The sequence below is a fragment of the Poecilia latipinna genome, unplaced genomic scaffold (genome assembly GCF_001443285.1).
Source record: "Poecilia latipinna isolate Pla-1442-1.1 unplaced genomic scaffold, P_latipinna-1.0 Scaffold856, whole genome shotgun sequence".
Taxonomy (NCBI): domain Eukaryota; kingdom Metazoa; phylum Chordata; class Actinopteri; order Cyprinodontiformes; family Poeciliidae; genus Poecilia; species Poecilia latipinna.
In genome coordinates, this window is record NW_015113472.1 from 61,166 (window position 1) to 75,823 (window position 14,658).

Sequence of the window (14,658 nt, forward strand, 5' to 3'; positions counted from 1 at the left end):
ATAAAGTCCGCTACTAGCACAAAAATCCTAAAAAGGTAGTAAGCAAGAACTAGAGAGACAACATACCAGACGAAAAAAACACAATGTAAACAGCCCCTGTGTGCACACTGCGTCTCGCAGACCATCTTAGCTGCGGCGCACATTTTCAGAGATTACTACTGACAGACAAATTGGAGAAGAAATCTGACATAAAAGCTTTTTTTTTTTTTTTACTGGAGAAAAAAGCTGCTGCTGCCTGAGTGGAAGCATTTTTCTCAGCTGAGTTCAGCAACCTCCAGCTGTTGCTTCTCTCCTCTGATTCTGTAATATCTGAAATATCACATTTTGTCTCCATGTCTGAGTCAGGGATGCTAGGAATCGGCGCCGCTTCTTCCACCACCATGACTCAAATGAAAATTGAACAGTGAAATGTGTGACACAGCTGAAAAAGGCAGGTTAGCACTTGAGCACATTATTGTTGACTAATACAGCCGTGGGGTATGGGACACGAAAATGTGGCTTAAAATTTAATATGGATGTTTCTTCTGTTTTTATTCTGGAAAAAAATGGAGTAAATGCATTTTTTTCTAACTATTTATTTGCCTTGATATTGTTCATATTTTTGCTGTGTTGCACGAACCACCTTCGCTGCATTTTAATGGGTTTTATTCGATATAAACCTGGATATCTGAACGCTTTATGACATGACAGCACCATGCTTTGGGAAGGCTTTCGTTTAGCAGGGGCAGGGAAGCTCAAAGAAGTTTTCAAAGGGCTTCGAGAACAAATGCTTGCCACACTTTTCAGATTTTTATCTTTAAAAAAAAAGAAAATCTTGTATCTATTTCCTTCCACTTTGCAGTTTTGCACCACTTTGTGTTAATCACATATTTGAGGTTGTAATATTAGGATTTTGGTCATTGTAGATGCAGGCAAAATATGACATATTTCTTAAAGCTACTGAAGCATGAAAATACTCCAACCTTGCGCTTGGATATGTTATTTTCTGGATAATATTACTGAGAAGTAAAATGTGGGTTATTATAAAGTCATGAAGGGCACCTCAGCCGCTTTAATATTAAAGTTTTGAAGAAGCCTTCAATATCAGAATTCATAAATATTACATTTTATATGAATGGGATTCCCCTGAATGACTCTCATTTGACAAACACCAATATTCATTCATAATTTGGTATAGTCACATCTTCTGTTATGGAGCCATGCACCAGTTTCTAGCTCTCTAATAATAAATTAAACCTTAAGTATTGGAGCTTGAAACTTGAGCTTATAACACATACAACATGTATGTGTTCACTGCTAAATATTTGACTGATCCGATGTTTTCAATTGCTTTTAATTCCTTGACTTTGTGAATATTTTAAGATTGCAAAAAAGCCGGGTTAATTATTGTTTTTGCCATACCGCAGTTATGGAAAGCTGAGGTGAAGCAGAGCCCTTCCAGGGGTGAGGAAACCTTTGAGATATCTCGACTGACATCTAAAATAAATCACATCGCAAGAATACACTCCCAGCAATATGTTCCCACTATGTGACAAGATAAGCACAGTGGAAATATCCGAGTGTAATATTTCCTCTTTTAGCAACATTCACTAATCTTTTTTTTTTTTTTCCCCACAAGCCTAAGACCTTTGGCGGGTAAATGTCACCAGCTTGCTGGGAGACCTGCTGAGTGGCTCTGCCTTTTGAGACTCGGCTGTAATTGTTGCAGGTTGCAGACGACTGAACGAGTAGAGGTCAGGTTCAGACCCAGGCCAGTTTGTCTGGAGTCCTCACAGCTTAGGGAAGGGCAGACAAGGGCTTCTCCTGCTGGGTTGTTTGTTTTAATTTAGCATTTTAATGAATTTGTGAATGAAGCGGGAACACTGCATCTGAGAGTGGGTGGTGTTCTCCCAATTTAGAAAGTAAAAATAGAATTTCAGACTCCTTTGTTGATCATTTATGACGAATGCATACATTTATGTTCCACGCTGAAGAGCAGGAAGTCAGTGTTACTCAAAATAACAATACTTTTTCGTAGAGAGAATTTTCCTTTTATAGACCAACACAAAGTAGTGAAAATTGTGAATTAGAAAAAAATTATTCCTGTTTTTTATTATTTTTTTTAAATGCTTTAGAATAAAATTGACGATGGCATTTGTATAAATTCCACTTTAATTTGATACTCATAAGTAAAGTCCAGTGCAACCGATTGCCTTCGAATGTAATCTGATTGCTGCATGAGATAACAGTGAATTTAGAGTTGATTCATTTTGTTATAACTTTAGGAAATGTAGTATTTCAGTAAATCGTAGCCTCTGAGCTGCTAGTAGCATATTTGACAGAGTTGGTTAATGTAAGCTAACACAAAAGTCTCAGGCAAAAACCTAGTTTTCGCATTAGAAAAAAATAACATTGTGGCAACTGTGTGAGCTACTGCTAGCATAGCAGTGTTAAGTCCAATTAGCTGGCATGTTATTAGGGCCCTTTCAGCCAATACTTGTTGTGATCTGTGTTTCTCTGTGTAGTTATTTTGAGATTTTCTGCGTTTAGTCCTGATTCCCTGTGAGTATCTGTCCTGTCCTCCCTGTTGATTGATCCCAGCTGTGTCTAGTTTCCTGATTTCCCTCCCTGTGTATTTAGTTCCGCCTGTTGTCTTTGTCTGTTGTCGGATCCTCGTCGGGTGTACGTCATTCTTAGTTTGTCTGCATACCTTCACAGTTGTACTGTCAGTCCTGTGTTGGTATAGCTCTAGTTTTCAGTCTTCAGTTTTTTCAGTTGCTACCAGTATTTAGCTGTGTGCTAACTTTTTGCCGTGCTGCCTGATCTGGACTGTTTTGAGCATCTTCATTAAATTCATCATTTTCTTCTACAACCTGGGTCTCTGCGTCTCTCCTCACCACCTCTCACTCACCGCATCTGACAATACTAGCATATTAGCTATATACTATATGACTTTAGTATACCAGATATTGTTTGCTATTGATTGCTAACATGATAATCTAATAGTTAATGTTAAATTTTAGTTAATGGCAGTATAAACTGTGACTAGCATGGCAGGTTCTTTTGGCTAATATGCAAATAGTAACTTGTCTTGTACTAATTTGAACATAATACCTAAACTTTGTACTTTGGATGTTTGTTATGAATAGGAAGAAACATATTAGTGTTAGCATGTTTGATGATGTTAGCATTAGTTCAACAGATCAGCTAGCTGTTGCAGGAATCTAGAAGAGTAAAGGAGTCTCAGATTGTTAATCCTTCAGATTGTTATAACTTGTTTGGATTTATTTCACTTTTTCAAGTAATTGTTGCAGAGGACTTCAGTAATCATTTGATGAGGACATTGATCTAATAGTGGCAAATAATAGACACCAGGAACAAAATTTCTCAAAAATCTATTAGGATAAAGATTAGATCACAATTTGTCCTGTTGAATTTCGTCTCATCTGGAAGAGTCGTCATCTTTGCATTTGACAACAGAATAAGAAACCATCCCAGTGTCGTGTATTTTGGGACAAATGCCGTTAAAATGGACCAGAGAGACCTTTGGGAGCAGCCTGTTCTTTACAAGTTTTGTTCCACACTGATAAAGGCAAAAAGTGCATGCATGGAGCAAAAGAAAAAGCCACAGCATGGCCAAAAGTACTAACAGGTAACTCAGCATGTTGATTCATTCAACAAAAAAAACAACACTGCGATGCCAAGTAGCAGCCATATCGAGTGCTTTTTATCCCTCCATTTTTAGAGGTTGGCTTTGAAGCCATGGCTTCACGGTCTGAGAGCGAGGGAGATAAAGCACTTCCTTTGGAGATTTCTGAGAATAGGCGGCTTTATTTTTGTCTACCTCTACTCGCAGAATGGAGAAAAATGGACTGGAGCAGAGAGTGAAGAGAGTCAGACAAATAGAGAGATCAATGCCTGACCGCAGCAAAAACACCACGCAAAAGAAAAGTGTTGTTTTTGTGGTTAGGTGACCTTGGAAGCTGCCTGTGGAGTGAAACATAATTGAGGACGAGGTCAAGAAAATGATACTTTTAATTTGCAGTCCTTTACACACAAAAAAATCTCCTTTTGTTATAATTTTAGTTTGATGATTCAGATTCAGACAGTAGATCACATAACGAGACTCTCAGCCTTTTGGTTGCAGTCATCATTCAACCATTTTTAGCCATTTAAGACAGGAAAGTGTGTTCACATTTGCTGGCAGCAGTTGGGAAAGTTGTGTTTGTTTTGTTGCTCTTGTTAACATTTTAAAGCCTCTCATTTAAAGCTGTTGAGATGGTTTGTGACTCAAATCTACCCAAGTCAGGCACCCATGTTACGTCTCAAGGATATAAAAGATAAAAATGTGTGAATAACGGTAATTATCCATGATTTCTAAATATGTCCCGACAAACCTGAATGGAATGATAAGTGGAATTTTTATTTCTCTGACTTGTGTCGAAGGAGTTGGGGGACTAATAATAAAACACCAAGCAGTATTTCTGTCAGAAACTTGCAAGACGGCCAAGCATAAACAAATAAACCCACCTGTTTCCTCCCACATCCCCTCTGCCTGGCGATCTGGCTCTCCTTCTGTTTTTGCTGTCTGTCAGTAAAAGAGACGGTGGCATTTCCAGCTCGCAGACAGCTTCTCCCATCAGGCCTCATGACTGATGGGAGAAGTTCTGTGCATGCGAATGAATGCGAGGGTGCGAATAAACGATTCTCGGCCCGTCCTTTAACACGTCCATCAATCCGTCTGACCATCCGGGCTGAATAAATATCTTTAAAGTTTGAATGCAGCACAAATGCCAAAGTCAGTGACTGAAATCACAGTTGCCTAGAGCCATGTCTGCTGTGGAGATTTTGATCAGCTGTTACTTCACTCAGTACTTTGGTGTGTTGCAGTAAATAACTTAACTATGTAAATGTGTTAAGTTTTGGTATGGATGTGCTGTGAATTTAATAGCATTGGCATCCGACTGATGTTTGGAGAGAGATTTACTTTTGGACATATTTTTACATTTTTGTGCTCTTACAGATGATCCCTTTTTAAGGTTTATTTATGATCTTTTCAAGGGGAAGTGTGTTTTGTGCTTTATGCCATCTATGCTAAAAAAAATGTAAAATGAAACATAATTATGTTTGTCTCATCCAGAGGACACTGATAAAGTTTGTATGGATCAAATAGCACTTAGCAGAGGAACAGCAATGTCTCCCCTGCAGCCTACGTCCAGTTTCCATGGTAACCAGCTGTGGTACTGTTCTTTGGGTGGTGAAAGGTTTCACTATTTTCATTACTTTCTGCATCTCATGAGTTCATCAGTTTAGCTGACAAACTTAGGGAATATATAAAAAAGAAAGTGTGTGACAAGCCTTTCTTTGACAGTCAATTACTGATTATTTACTAAAGACTTATGGCAATAAAGGAGAAATGAAACAAAAAGTTCTTAAAAATTATAAACATTTTGCATTTAAAATAACCATTGACTGTAAATATGTTCAACCCTTGAAATCCTCAGGTGCGTAGCTCTAGTTTCATGTGGCTTAAATTCTATAAAATGAAATCTAATAATCACCTTTTGCTATCCAATCACTAATCGATTAATCTAAAAAATAATCAACAGGTCAGCTCAGCGCTGTATTGATGTGTCCAGCAGAAAGGGCTGAACTTTTCACATGTTGATGGTCGAAGTATTTTTTAGCTGCAGACGCATAATCAAGTGTTCACTAAAGGAATGCGGGGTTGTTGCATTATCAGCAATAAAATGTATATTTTTGACTTTGAAAAATACATGTAATTATTTGTTTATTTGCATCCCTTAATGTATTTCTAATGTAGTCTGCAGAACGTGCCATTTCTTTTATCCAACTAATTGTCAGAATAAGCAATTACAAAAATAATCGTTATTTGCATTCTCATTCATCATGGTGTGTTTTACAGCACACCATCCATTTTAACAGAGTTATTTTCATCTCTGAGTTTATACTTTTATACATATAAAAATGAAGACAGAGCAAAATACAAAGCACATTTAAGCTCCTTAATCGTCCCAGCTTTCAGACGCACTTGTGGGCCTGTGAGAGGAATCTGTCACAGCTCCAAAAAGTGGGACAAAGGACTGTCAGTCACAAAAGAACAGGGGAGGGGACTAAAAAAATTATTCCGCCCCCCCAAATTTGTCAGGCCTGACTTGAACTAATGATGGGTGAGATTCCTGAAGAGATCCTCCCCGTAGCAGACTATAAGTCTCTGTAGCCCTGAACTGAGAGAATGTGGTGGGTGTGAGCCGAGTCTGACAGCTTCCAGCCAAGCCTGCAGCGTCATGTTTCTCCACAGAGTGTTGACGAGCGGCTCTGCTGTCATGCGGACTCCTTTTACAACTGAAAATACTTTGATCAGAGGGCGATGGCAGCTCAGCTGGAACTGTCTGAGAAACCCCCTGCCCCACTCGCTGCCTATCTGCTTGGCTGACCACCCTGAGATATCTCCCAAAACACAATTTCAGGAGGCTGACTCCTCAATGAGATCTTGTAAGGGATATTTAACTTTTTTTCCCCCCTTTCTTCTTTTGCTTACTTGGTTTCCAGGTGAACACAACACAGTCTCGGTGCAGCACAAACGCCGCTTTATCTAACTGACAGAGGAGTGGCTGAGGCAGATGATAGATGAGACGCATAAGCCAGGGCTGAATTGTATGGGTGTGAGGCTTGCTTAAAATTCAAAATGGGGAACATCAGAGCAAGGCTGTCAAGCAGTGTGGAGGAGTCGAGATAATACAGAAACGAGAGAGAGAGAAAAAGGAGGTAACTCTGTTGAAACATCAGGAAATCCAGCTGATTTGAAGTAAGCCCACCTGTCTGAGGGTTTGAAAACAGAAAGCAGAGGAGAAAGATGGAGATTCAGATGTGCTGGTGATTTGTCTTCTTTTCAACAGCTTATTCTGCTCCGGCTTTTTGTTTTTCCTTTTGGATTCACATCATCGATAATCGGTGTCAATAATAGCAACAGCCTCTAGTGGAGCACTCACTGAAATTTCTGTAGAAAAGTCTGTTTGGGTGTGTGGTTGGAACCAAGAGTGGTGGGATAGGGGAGTGATGCGCTTCAGTGGAACGGGCTGCTTTCATAAGTTCATAACTAGGATATATATTTTTTTGAAGCATTATGTCTGATCCGGCTTCTGCTGGTGCAGAATTATGATGTATGTCTCACATCAGTTACGTAAAAATCAGATAAAAAGTGACTGCAGACATTTGAAATCTATTGGATTCGTATCTGATTTAGATCCACGTATAGAAGTGGCACAGATCGGATTTTTTTGGGTGAAGAGATCGGAATTGGGTTGTTTAGTCTACCCTGAGAAAATCACATTTGGACCACATTTGCATGCAGTGTGAACATAGTGTTAGCCAACTTCATGTTGTCAGACAGGTTCTCTTTGGCTTATTTTTTTATATAGATAAACATTTGAGAAGACATTTTGTATTTCCTTGGGTTTTCTTCGTCTGATATTACGATTTCTTTGATAATCTTTGTAAGTGTGACATAGAAGCCAAAAACCGACAAAAAATCTGTAATACTTTGACAGCAGTATATTGTAATGTCTGAGAGCACCGAGGTCTCTCATTAGGCCTGGAGAGTTTTTTTTTTGTTTGTTTTGTTTTTTGTTTTTTTTACACAGGGACTGAATAAATAAATAAATAAAGGTATGAACTCCAGGGCCACATGAAGAGGTCAACGTCATGATCATAAAATCCTTCACTGTTCAGCTGCAGAAATGTCTGCAAAGCCTGCAAAACACAAAACCTGATATTATCACCTACTCTTTGTTCTTTATGTTGCAAAAGCATTTCACTTAATTACAGAAAGCAGCTCCAATAAACCTAATCGTAATTCAGCAAATGCAAAAGCATTTTCTTTTTTTTTTGTTTGTGCAGATCTATCCTCCAGACTCTTGTTAAAGCAAACAGCAAACAAGGGAGGTGAAGGTCTTGGACACAGTGAATCATTCCCCAACCTGCAGAAATCGCATGCTCAAGCTGGCATGTTGTGTATTGTAGCCGCTATGTTTTACATCAAAACCCGGGTCCAGCTGGCAGCGATCAGAAACAATAGCAATGAAAAGGAGCGACAAGAATTCATCCTTTTGATAAGATTCTCTCAAACACACCTGCTGCCGGAAATGCCAGTAAAATGTCATCTGTCTGTTTTAGGCTTGACAACATACACAGAGACATTCTTGTTTTTTCCTTTTTTTCTTTCCTGTCTCACCTTCAAACCCAGCTGGAAGGGCAAACAACAGAAAATCGTGGTTTGAATGAGTCGCAGGGAATTGAACCAGCTGTGTCTTTCACACCGGATAAAATTGGGAACGGTGAAAAGATACAAAGACTGCTGGGCTATTCTTCATCCCTCAGTCATGCATCTTTGCAGCAAGGCCATAAAGACGTGACTTGGTTTTGTCATTCTTTTTTTTTTTTTACATTAGGTCAAACAGTTTTTATTGTGCTGCAGAAATAAGCCAAAATGTTGACCATAGTGACATCAATCATGTATAATTTTGTGATTTGAGCCTGTGGATTATAGAAAATTACCAACATCCCTCCACAGTGAACTGATGAAGTCATGCAAAAAACAAAAATCTGCAATATTTCCTGCTGAATGTTGTTCAGAAAAGTTTTAATTTAAGGCATTATTTTTCATTTTTGCTTCATTGTTGTGTGTCAAATAATAACCATTTGAATTTTCTTGTCTTGTACACTGGAAGTCGGATTTTTTTTATTTTTAGTAACAGATATTTGTGTCATAGTGTGCAAAAAGAAAGTGCACTCAGCTTTTGTTTTCATCTTAAAAGAAGGACTAACAAAACAGAGTGCAACGGCAGTGTTTAATCTTTTACCACAGAAGAAGAGGACTTGGTTAATTTAATGAAAATGCTATTAGTTATGTTTAAAGCTTTAAAAAGATTATTTACAATCAATTTGCAAAGGTTCTTTCTCTTAAGCTCAAGAGATAGAAATAATAAAAGGAAGTATGATTTCAAAAGTAAAATTGTTTCTGATTTAATGCTGAAATTTGAAAAATATTATTGATTTATTGTCCACCCCCAATTTCACCATATGTCATATGTAATCCAAATGAAAATAGAAACAAATCCTGTCTTCAACACTGCTTGAAATTGCTCTCATGCGCTGGAGAAATCTCCAAGCGTCAAGATATCTGAGCAAATCCGAGCGTTGGCAGATCTCACTGGATGACCTCTGTGTGACCATCAACTACATGATTTTGGTGACTAACACACTGGCTGTAAATATTGATTTAAATTGTGTAGCAGCTGCAGAGGATACCGGCAGGTAGGCTGCTACATTTACAGTAAAACAATAAAAACGTTTAAACATGTACAACATGCAACATGTACTTCTTTTCTGATTCTGCGAAGTTTAGGCGCATGGCTGACCCCTCCAAGGCTGTCAGGACCTACGAGAACCACGAACATGATGGGAATAGACTGATACCAGGTCGTTTTTTTTGTTTGTTTGTTTTTTTTCCACGGAAGTCTTGTTCAATATAAAGGTCAGCAGTGCAAAGCTATTTTCGAGGAGGGGGGAAAAAAATCACGCCCACGGCTTTGGGAATACTAGGAGAAATGTCTAGAGAGATCAGAAACCATTTCGTTGTCACTGACCGATGCACTCACAAACACTTCTATGCACTCAGATATATCACATCAGACACAAAGAGATGGAGGAGTGTGCAGAAGGAAGAAAAATGCTGTTCCAGTTCAGCAGTCAAGCACCTCGCTGCTCTGGCTTCTCAAATTGACAATTTTCTCAAACTGTTATCCAGAAAGATGAGGGAGCTTCCTTTATATGCGCCCGAAGAGACGGCTCGGCGGACAGGTAAGCAGGTGTTTACTCACAAATGAGGCACGCACACTTTCACAAGTCCTGGACAGAAATTAAACCAGTCGAATGAGATGTTGCAGCTGGAGAAAGGACAACTCAGCTGTAAGATGTGGAGACTAGTTTCATTTTTTCATTTCATCTGTGTCCTCGCTAAATTCTCACGATATAATTTAAAATGTGAAAATCTAGCTGCATAAAACCAGGAATCTAAAACCACCATAATAAGGCTTATTGAGCAAGTAAAAATGTAATAAAAAGACAGACTCTTGCTCCCTCTAGTGGCTCTTTTTGTCAATGGTTTCATCATTCATTTATGTATTTTTTTTTTGTTTGGAAACTGGAAAAATAATAGTAAAATATTTGAAAAAGTGGTAAGTAGTATTTATTTATTTTTGTTCATTATTGCCATGAACAAAAAAAAAATAAATAGAAAATATGAAGTTAATTTACTCTGGGAGAGACAGCTGGTGATAGGAGCTGGCTGCGCTCATCATGGACAGATGCATGAACCCCCACTGACCGTACGGTCGTCACCAGCTTCGTCTTCTGTCGCAAACTGCAGCGATAGAGTCAGAAATGTCTCGGTTATACGAACAGCCATGACACCATTGCTCACGTAACAAATTAATAGAGAGCATAGGTTTTAAACTTGTGCGGCAGCTTAATCTCAGGTGAAGGTGACCTGAAGGTCAAGGTAATAATTAATAATGATGACCCAGAAACTTAATAAGTGAGAATGTAGTAATGCACTCTCACTGATAAAAGTGCGGTGCCAGGTACCTGGGGTGATGTAACAGGTGTTTAATTAACGCCAGGTGGCGCCAATGAAACACAAGTTTCCACAAACACAGAGCGAGAAGGTGGCGGTGATATTTACTCAACCGCCAAAGAAGAAGAAAAAGCAGGCTGTTCTGTTTCAGAAACCAACCGGTATGGGTATGTTGTCTTTTTTTTCTTTCTTTTTTTTCCTTAAAAAATGCTGTTGGACTTTTTCTTTTTACTGGCTTGCGGCTAGTAAAAAGACAAAAATGTGTTTTATTTACTTCGAAATAAAGCAAATTTACAAAAAGAATAAAAGAAAAAAAATAATTCTACTGTAGATACTGGAGTCCTTAATGCCTAATATAATTATCTTGCCGTGGTGTGTGTTTGCTGCAGCGAAAGCTACTTCACATCTGACTTGGATATAAGCAGAGAAAGAAGCGGCTCTTCAACTTACCAAACAAGTTAAGTTTAGCCAATAATTTATCCTCACTACTATGGAAGTTGGCACTTATTGTCTACTATATTAATTAATGTATTTATTATTTTAAATAACAATAACTATATAAAATAAACTATCATGAATTTCACAGAATGTCTATGCTGCCCTCACGATGTGTAACTGGTACAAAGCTAGACAGCTAGCTTACACTTAAAAGGTCGTTGAGTCGAAAATAATCCAGTCCTTGTTTTATTTTGCAACTCTGCTTTGTTTTATTTCTCCTTTTCTTTTCCTTTTCTTTGTAAAACTGTAACAAACACAAAAACATGCATCAACCACGGACAAGGTACGGAAAACAACCAGACCAAAGCAAACAAATGGCTCCTAACCAGTACACAGCACAGCGCCAAACCTCTTATAAAATATAACACAATATTGTTATAACAAAAAATGAAATAAACTTACAGACAAATGATGTCCAAGGGACAAACGTGTCTGAGCGATCTAAAGCACCACGTGTACCACTGGACGAGTTCTGCTTAACTGCCCAAATTAACTAAACAAATGATAGCCACTAGGTGTCAGTAATTACACTTACAATATAAACTAGTCAAAACATACTGATGGAGTCAGCACAATGTCATTATCAATTAAAATGAACCCTATCTGTGAGGCCCCTATTTAAAATAAGTCCAATGAAAGCAGGTCTATAAACTGATATAATAGTGATAGATTTCAGGGCATCCATTTCTGTTGATTTGATAGATTTCGGTCAATGAAACCAGGGATTTGTGCTGATTACTTCAAGTTAAAAAACCCCAAAAACGACCTATTGCGGCTGATCAATTTTGTGGAGGTTTGCAATTATCAGAGGGAAACAAACGGAGAAAATAGTACTTTTATTGTGATAAGTTTTAGTTGATGCTTAATGTAAGTGGTGTGTGAATAACATTCAGGAAATAAATTTTAATTTACAATTTTTTTCAGAGCAGTATATGTGTCCGAGGGGTTTTGATGGCATGCAATGATAAATTTATGCTGCCACTGATGATTAAATATATTTTTTATATATTGTGATAACTGCTATGAAATTGCATTAAAGTGTCTTTATTTGCATAAGGCTTAACATGATATTTATGTATTAAAGATACTTTTTATGGGAAGTTCCAATGAAAAGAGGACAAGTAAGGATTGGAAACTTTTAATGTAGTTGTTACTTCTGTCCTATTGCCAGCAGGTGGCAGTATAAGTCAAAAACCAAATCACACAGCATCCTCTCAAGAAATGTGCAGAAACATTTAAGCAATGACACTTTTTTTGTTGAAAAAAATACATTTTATTAAAGAAGTAGGGTGGATTATTCCCAACATTTACATTACTTTACGAGCTACCCAATGAATTTACAGGACCAGACAGCGTTCAGTCAGGTTACACACTTCAGAGAAATGTCTGCACCTTACCAAAGTTTACCTGCTCTGATGGGGGCGAAGAGGGAAATGTGACCATTACCAAAAACCTGAAATAGTTCCTCCAGCTGCAGAAGTAAAAGATTTGTCACCGAACGGCAGTGCTGTCGAGCATGTACCGCTCTGCACCAAACGAACTGCTGCTGTTGAAATATTGAAGAGAAACATGAGCTGTTGAAGCAAGTTTTTAAACCATCCCTGATGTCGGATCGCGGCTCCCTCACTTCGCGATCTACATTCGAGACGTATCTTGAGTAAATGTGGCGAACCTAACTTAAATGCTCGATTATCACAGCTGGAATAGACGTGCTTCTAAAAAATATGCTGTCCAAGTAAACATTTTCTGACAAATACTTATTTAGACCATTGATTTTTTTTTTTTTTTGTTTATGTAGAAATATGTACAATTTAAAAAAGAAACAGTTCCTGTGGTGACGAGATGTGAGGTTGTTGTGGTTGTTGTTTTTTTGACGATTGTATTTAAGGATAAGCCTCTGAGAAGGAAGGAACATTTACAGTTTAAAATGAAAAGGAAAGAAACACATTTAAAATACAAATTAAGTCATTTCAGATTCCCTATTTGGTAGAGGAAAAAAAACTATAAATAAATAAATTATGAAGACTATTTCAATGGATTAATTCTGCCCTTAGGTTCTCTGTAAATCCGAGGGTGTATCACTTGTGTGTCTTAAATCTCATGTGACTGTGAACAAGCTAACCTGACAGTGATCAGCTTTCAAAAGGGCGTACATCACTATGTTTTTTTTTTATTGAGGAGAAATTCATAGTTCGGCTGTTTACTTCCATGTTTTCTGCACAGATCAAATTCTTCCATCAGTACAGACACTATGCTGTCATCTAGTTAAACAACTGGTTCCTATTTTGAACTAATTATTCAAAAGACTCTGTTAACGTGAGAAAAATATTTGTAAAGGACCGATCTGTCTTGAAAAAAGGGGGGGAAAAAATTTAGAAAAGCTGATTGTAATTTGTTTCACACTTTAAATATCTTATTTGCTTTGACTCTATAAATATGATATCCGCCCTTTTAAGAGAAAGTGAAAAATATTGCAATCAGATCCTGATTGTAAATAAAACATCTCCAGTTTGTTCCTTCAGCTTCTGCTTCAGCTTGGTTGTTTGGTTTTCTCCAAACTACTAAAAATTTTTTTAAAAAAAAAAAAAAAAAAAAAAAAAACTCCAGACAGATTTACTGAAGAATAGTACTAACAGTTAATAGATATTGTATTATTTTAATAACCTCTATGAAAACAAAAATGGAAAAGAAATGCACCTCAGATTCAAATTGGTCGCCCTCTAGTGGGAAGACAGAAAGCCACATGTGGATGTGTAGAGACGCTTCAACACATCCATACACTTTTCTTTTACACTATGTACAAACGTGTGTTGGGACTGGACTTGGCAACCAGGCTGAGAAACGGTTTTCCCTCCTTTAGTAAGGCATGCCATGTGAGGTGACCTGGACATCTCGGTCGGACGGCTGCGTCTTTCATCTCTCACTCAAACTAATATCGATTTTTTTTTTTTTTTTTTTTTTTGCAGAATTCTCATATCAAGCCCAGATCCTGTCAGGGTTGGTCTGCTCCAGATGTTTTTCCCCTTCCATGGCGTCTCCAGAGCGGTGGGCGGAGGTGGCGTGTGTGTGAGGGTCACACCTTGTGCTGCGATGAGAAGCGTCGGCCGTCTGAGCTGCGGCCCTCACGTCAGATGTTTGACAGACGGCGCCCTCTGGTGGCGCCCAGCGACGCCCGCAGCCTCGGCTCTCTGGCCCTGATAGAAAATTCAATCAGAAAATTCGGAAAAGTGGTTCAGATGCTGAAAACTTTGAGGTAAACACACACATCTCTTCTCAACTAATCGACTATTGGGTGTTTTATATTTTCCCAATAGGGGGGAAAAAAAATAAAAATCTACCTAAAGTGTGCTGCTGTTGCTCTAAGAGCCCTTCAGCCTCACCTGACTCCTCGCTCCTCTGTCGGTCAGTTGAAAAAAGGAAACACAAGTGAAATTAAAAAAAAAAAAAAAAAAAAAAGCAGGGGGAAAAAAAAAAACTTCCCCCCACCCCCTGACCCCAAAGGGGTTGGGGGGGTGTGTGGGTGT

At 38.2% G+C, this 14,658-nt stretch overlaps 1 protein-coding gene across 4 annotated transcripts in view; it reads right to left on the reverse strand.

Moving 5' to 3' along the window:
* Positions 1-12,907: 12,907 nt before the first annotated feature.
* The window catches only part of tubgcp3 (tubulin gamma complex component 3), a 19,612-nt gene continuing 17,861 nt past the window's right edge, over positions 12,908-14,658 (reverse strand). For 2 of the 4 annotated variants that reach the window (XM_015048014.1, XM_015048013.1), the window contains exons 23-24: positions 14,515-14,530; positions 12,908-14,328 (exon numbers count right to left, since the gene is read on the reverse strand). In XM_015048014.1, the coding sequence (XP_014903500.1) occupies positions 14,257-14,328; positions 14,515-14,530 (88 nt within the window). In that variant the 3' untranslated portion in view covers positions 12,908-14,256. The remainder of the gene's footprint in view (positions 14,329-14,514; positions 14,531-14,658) is intronic. The other 2 variants (XM_015048017.1, XM_015048016.1) reach the window with 1 other exon arrangement.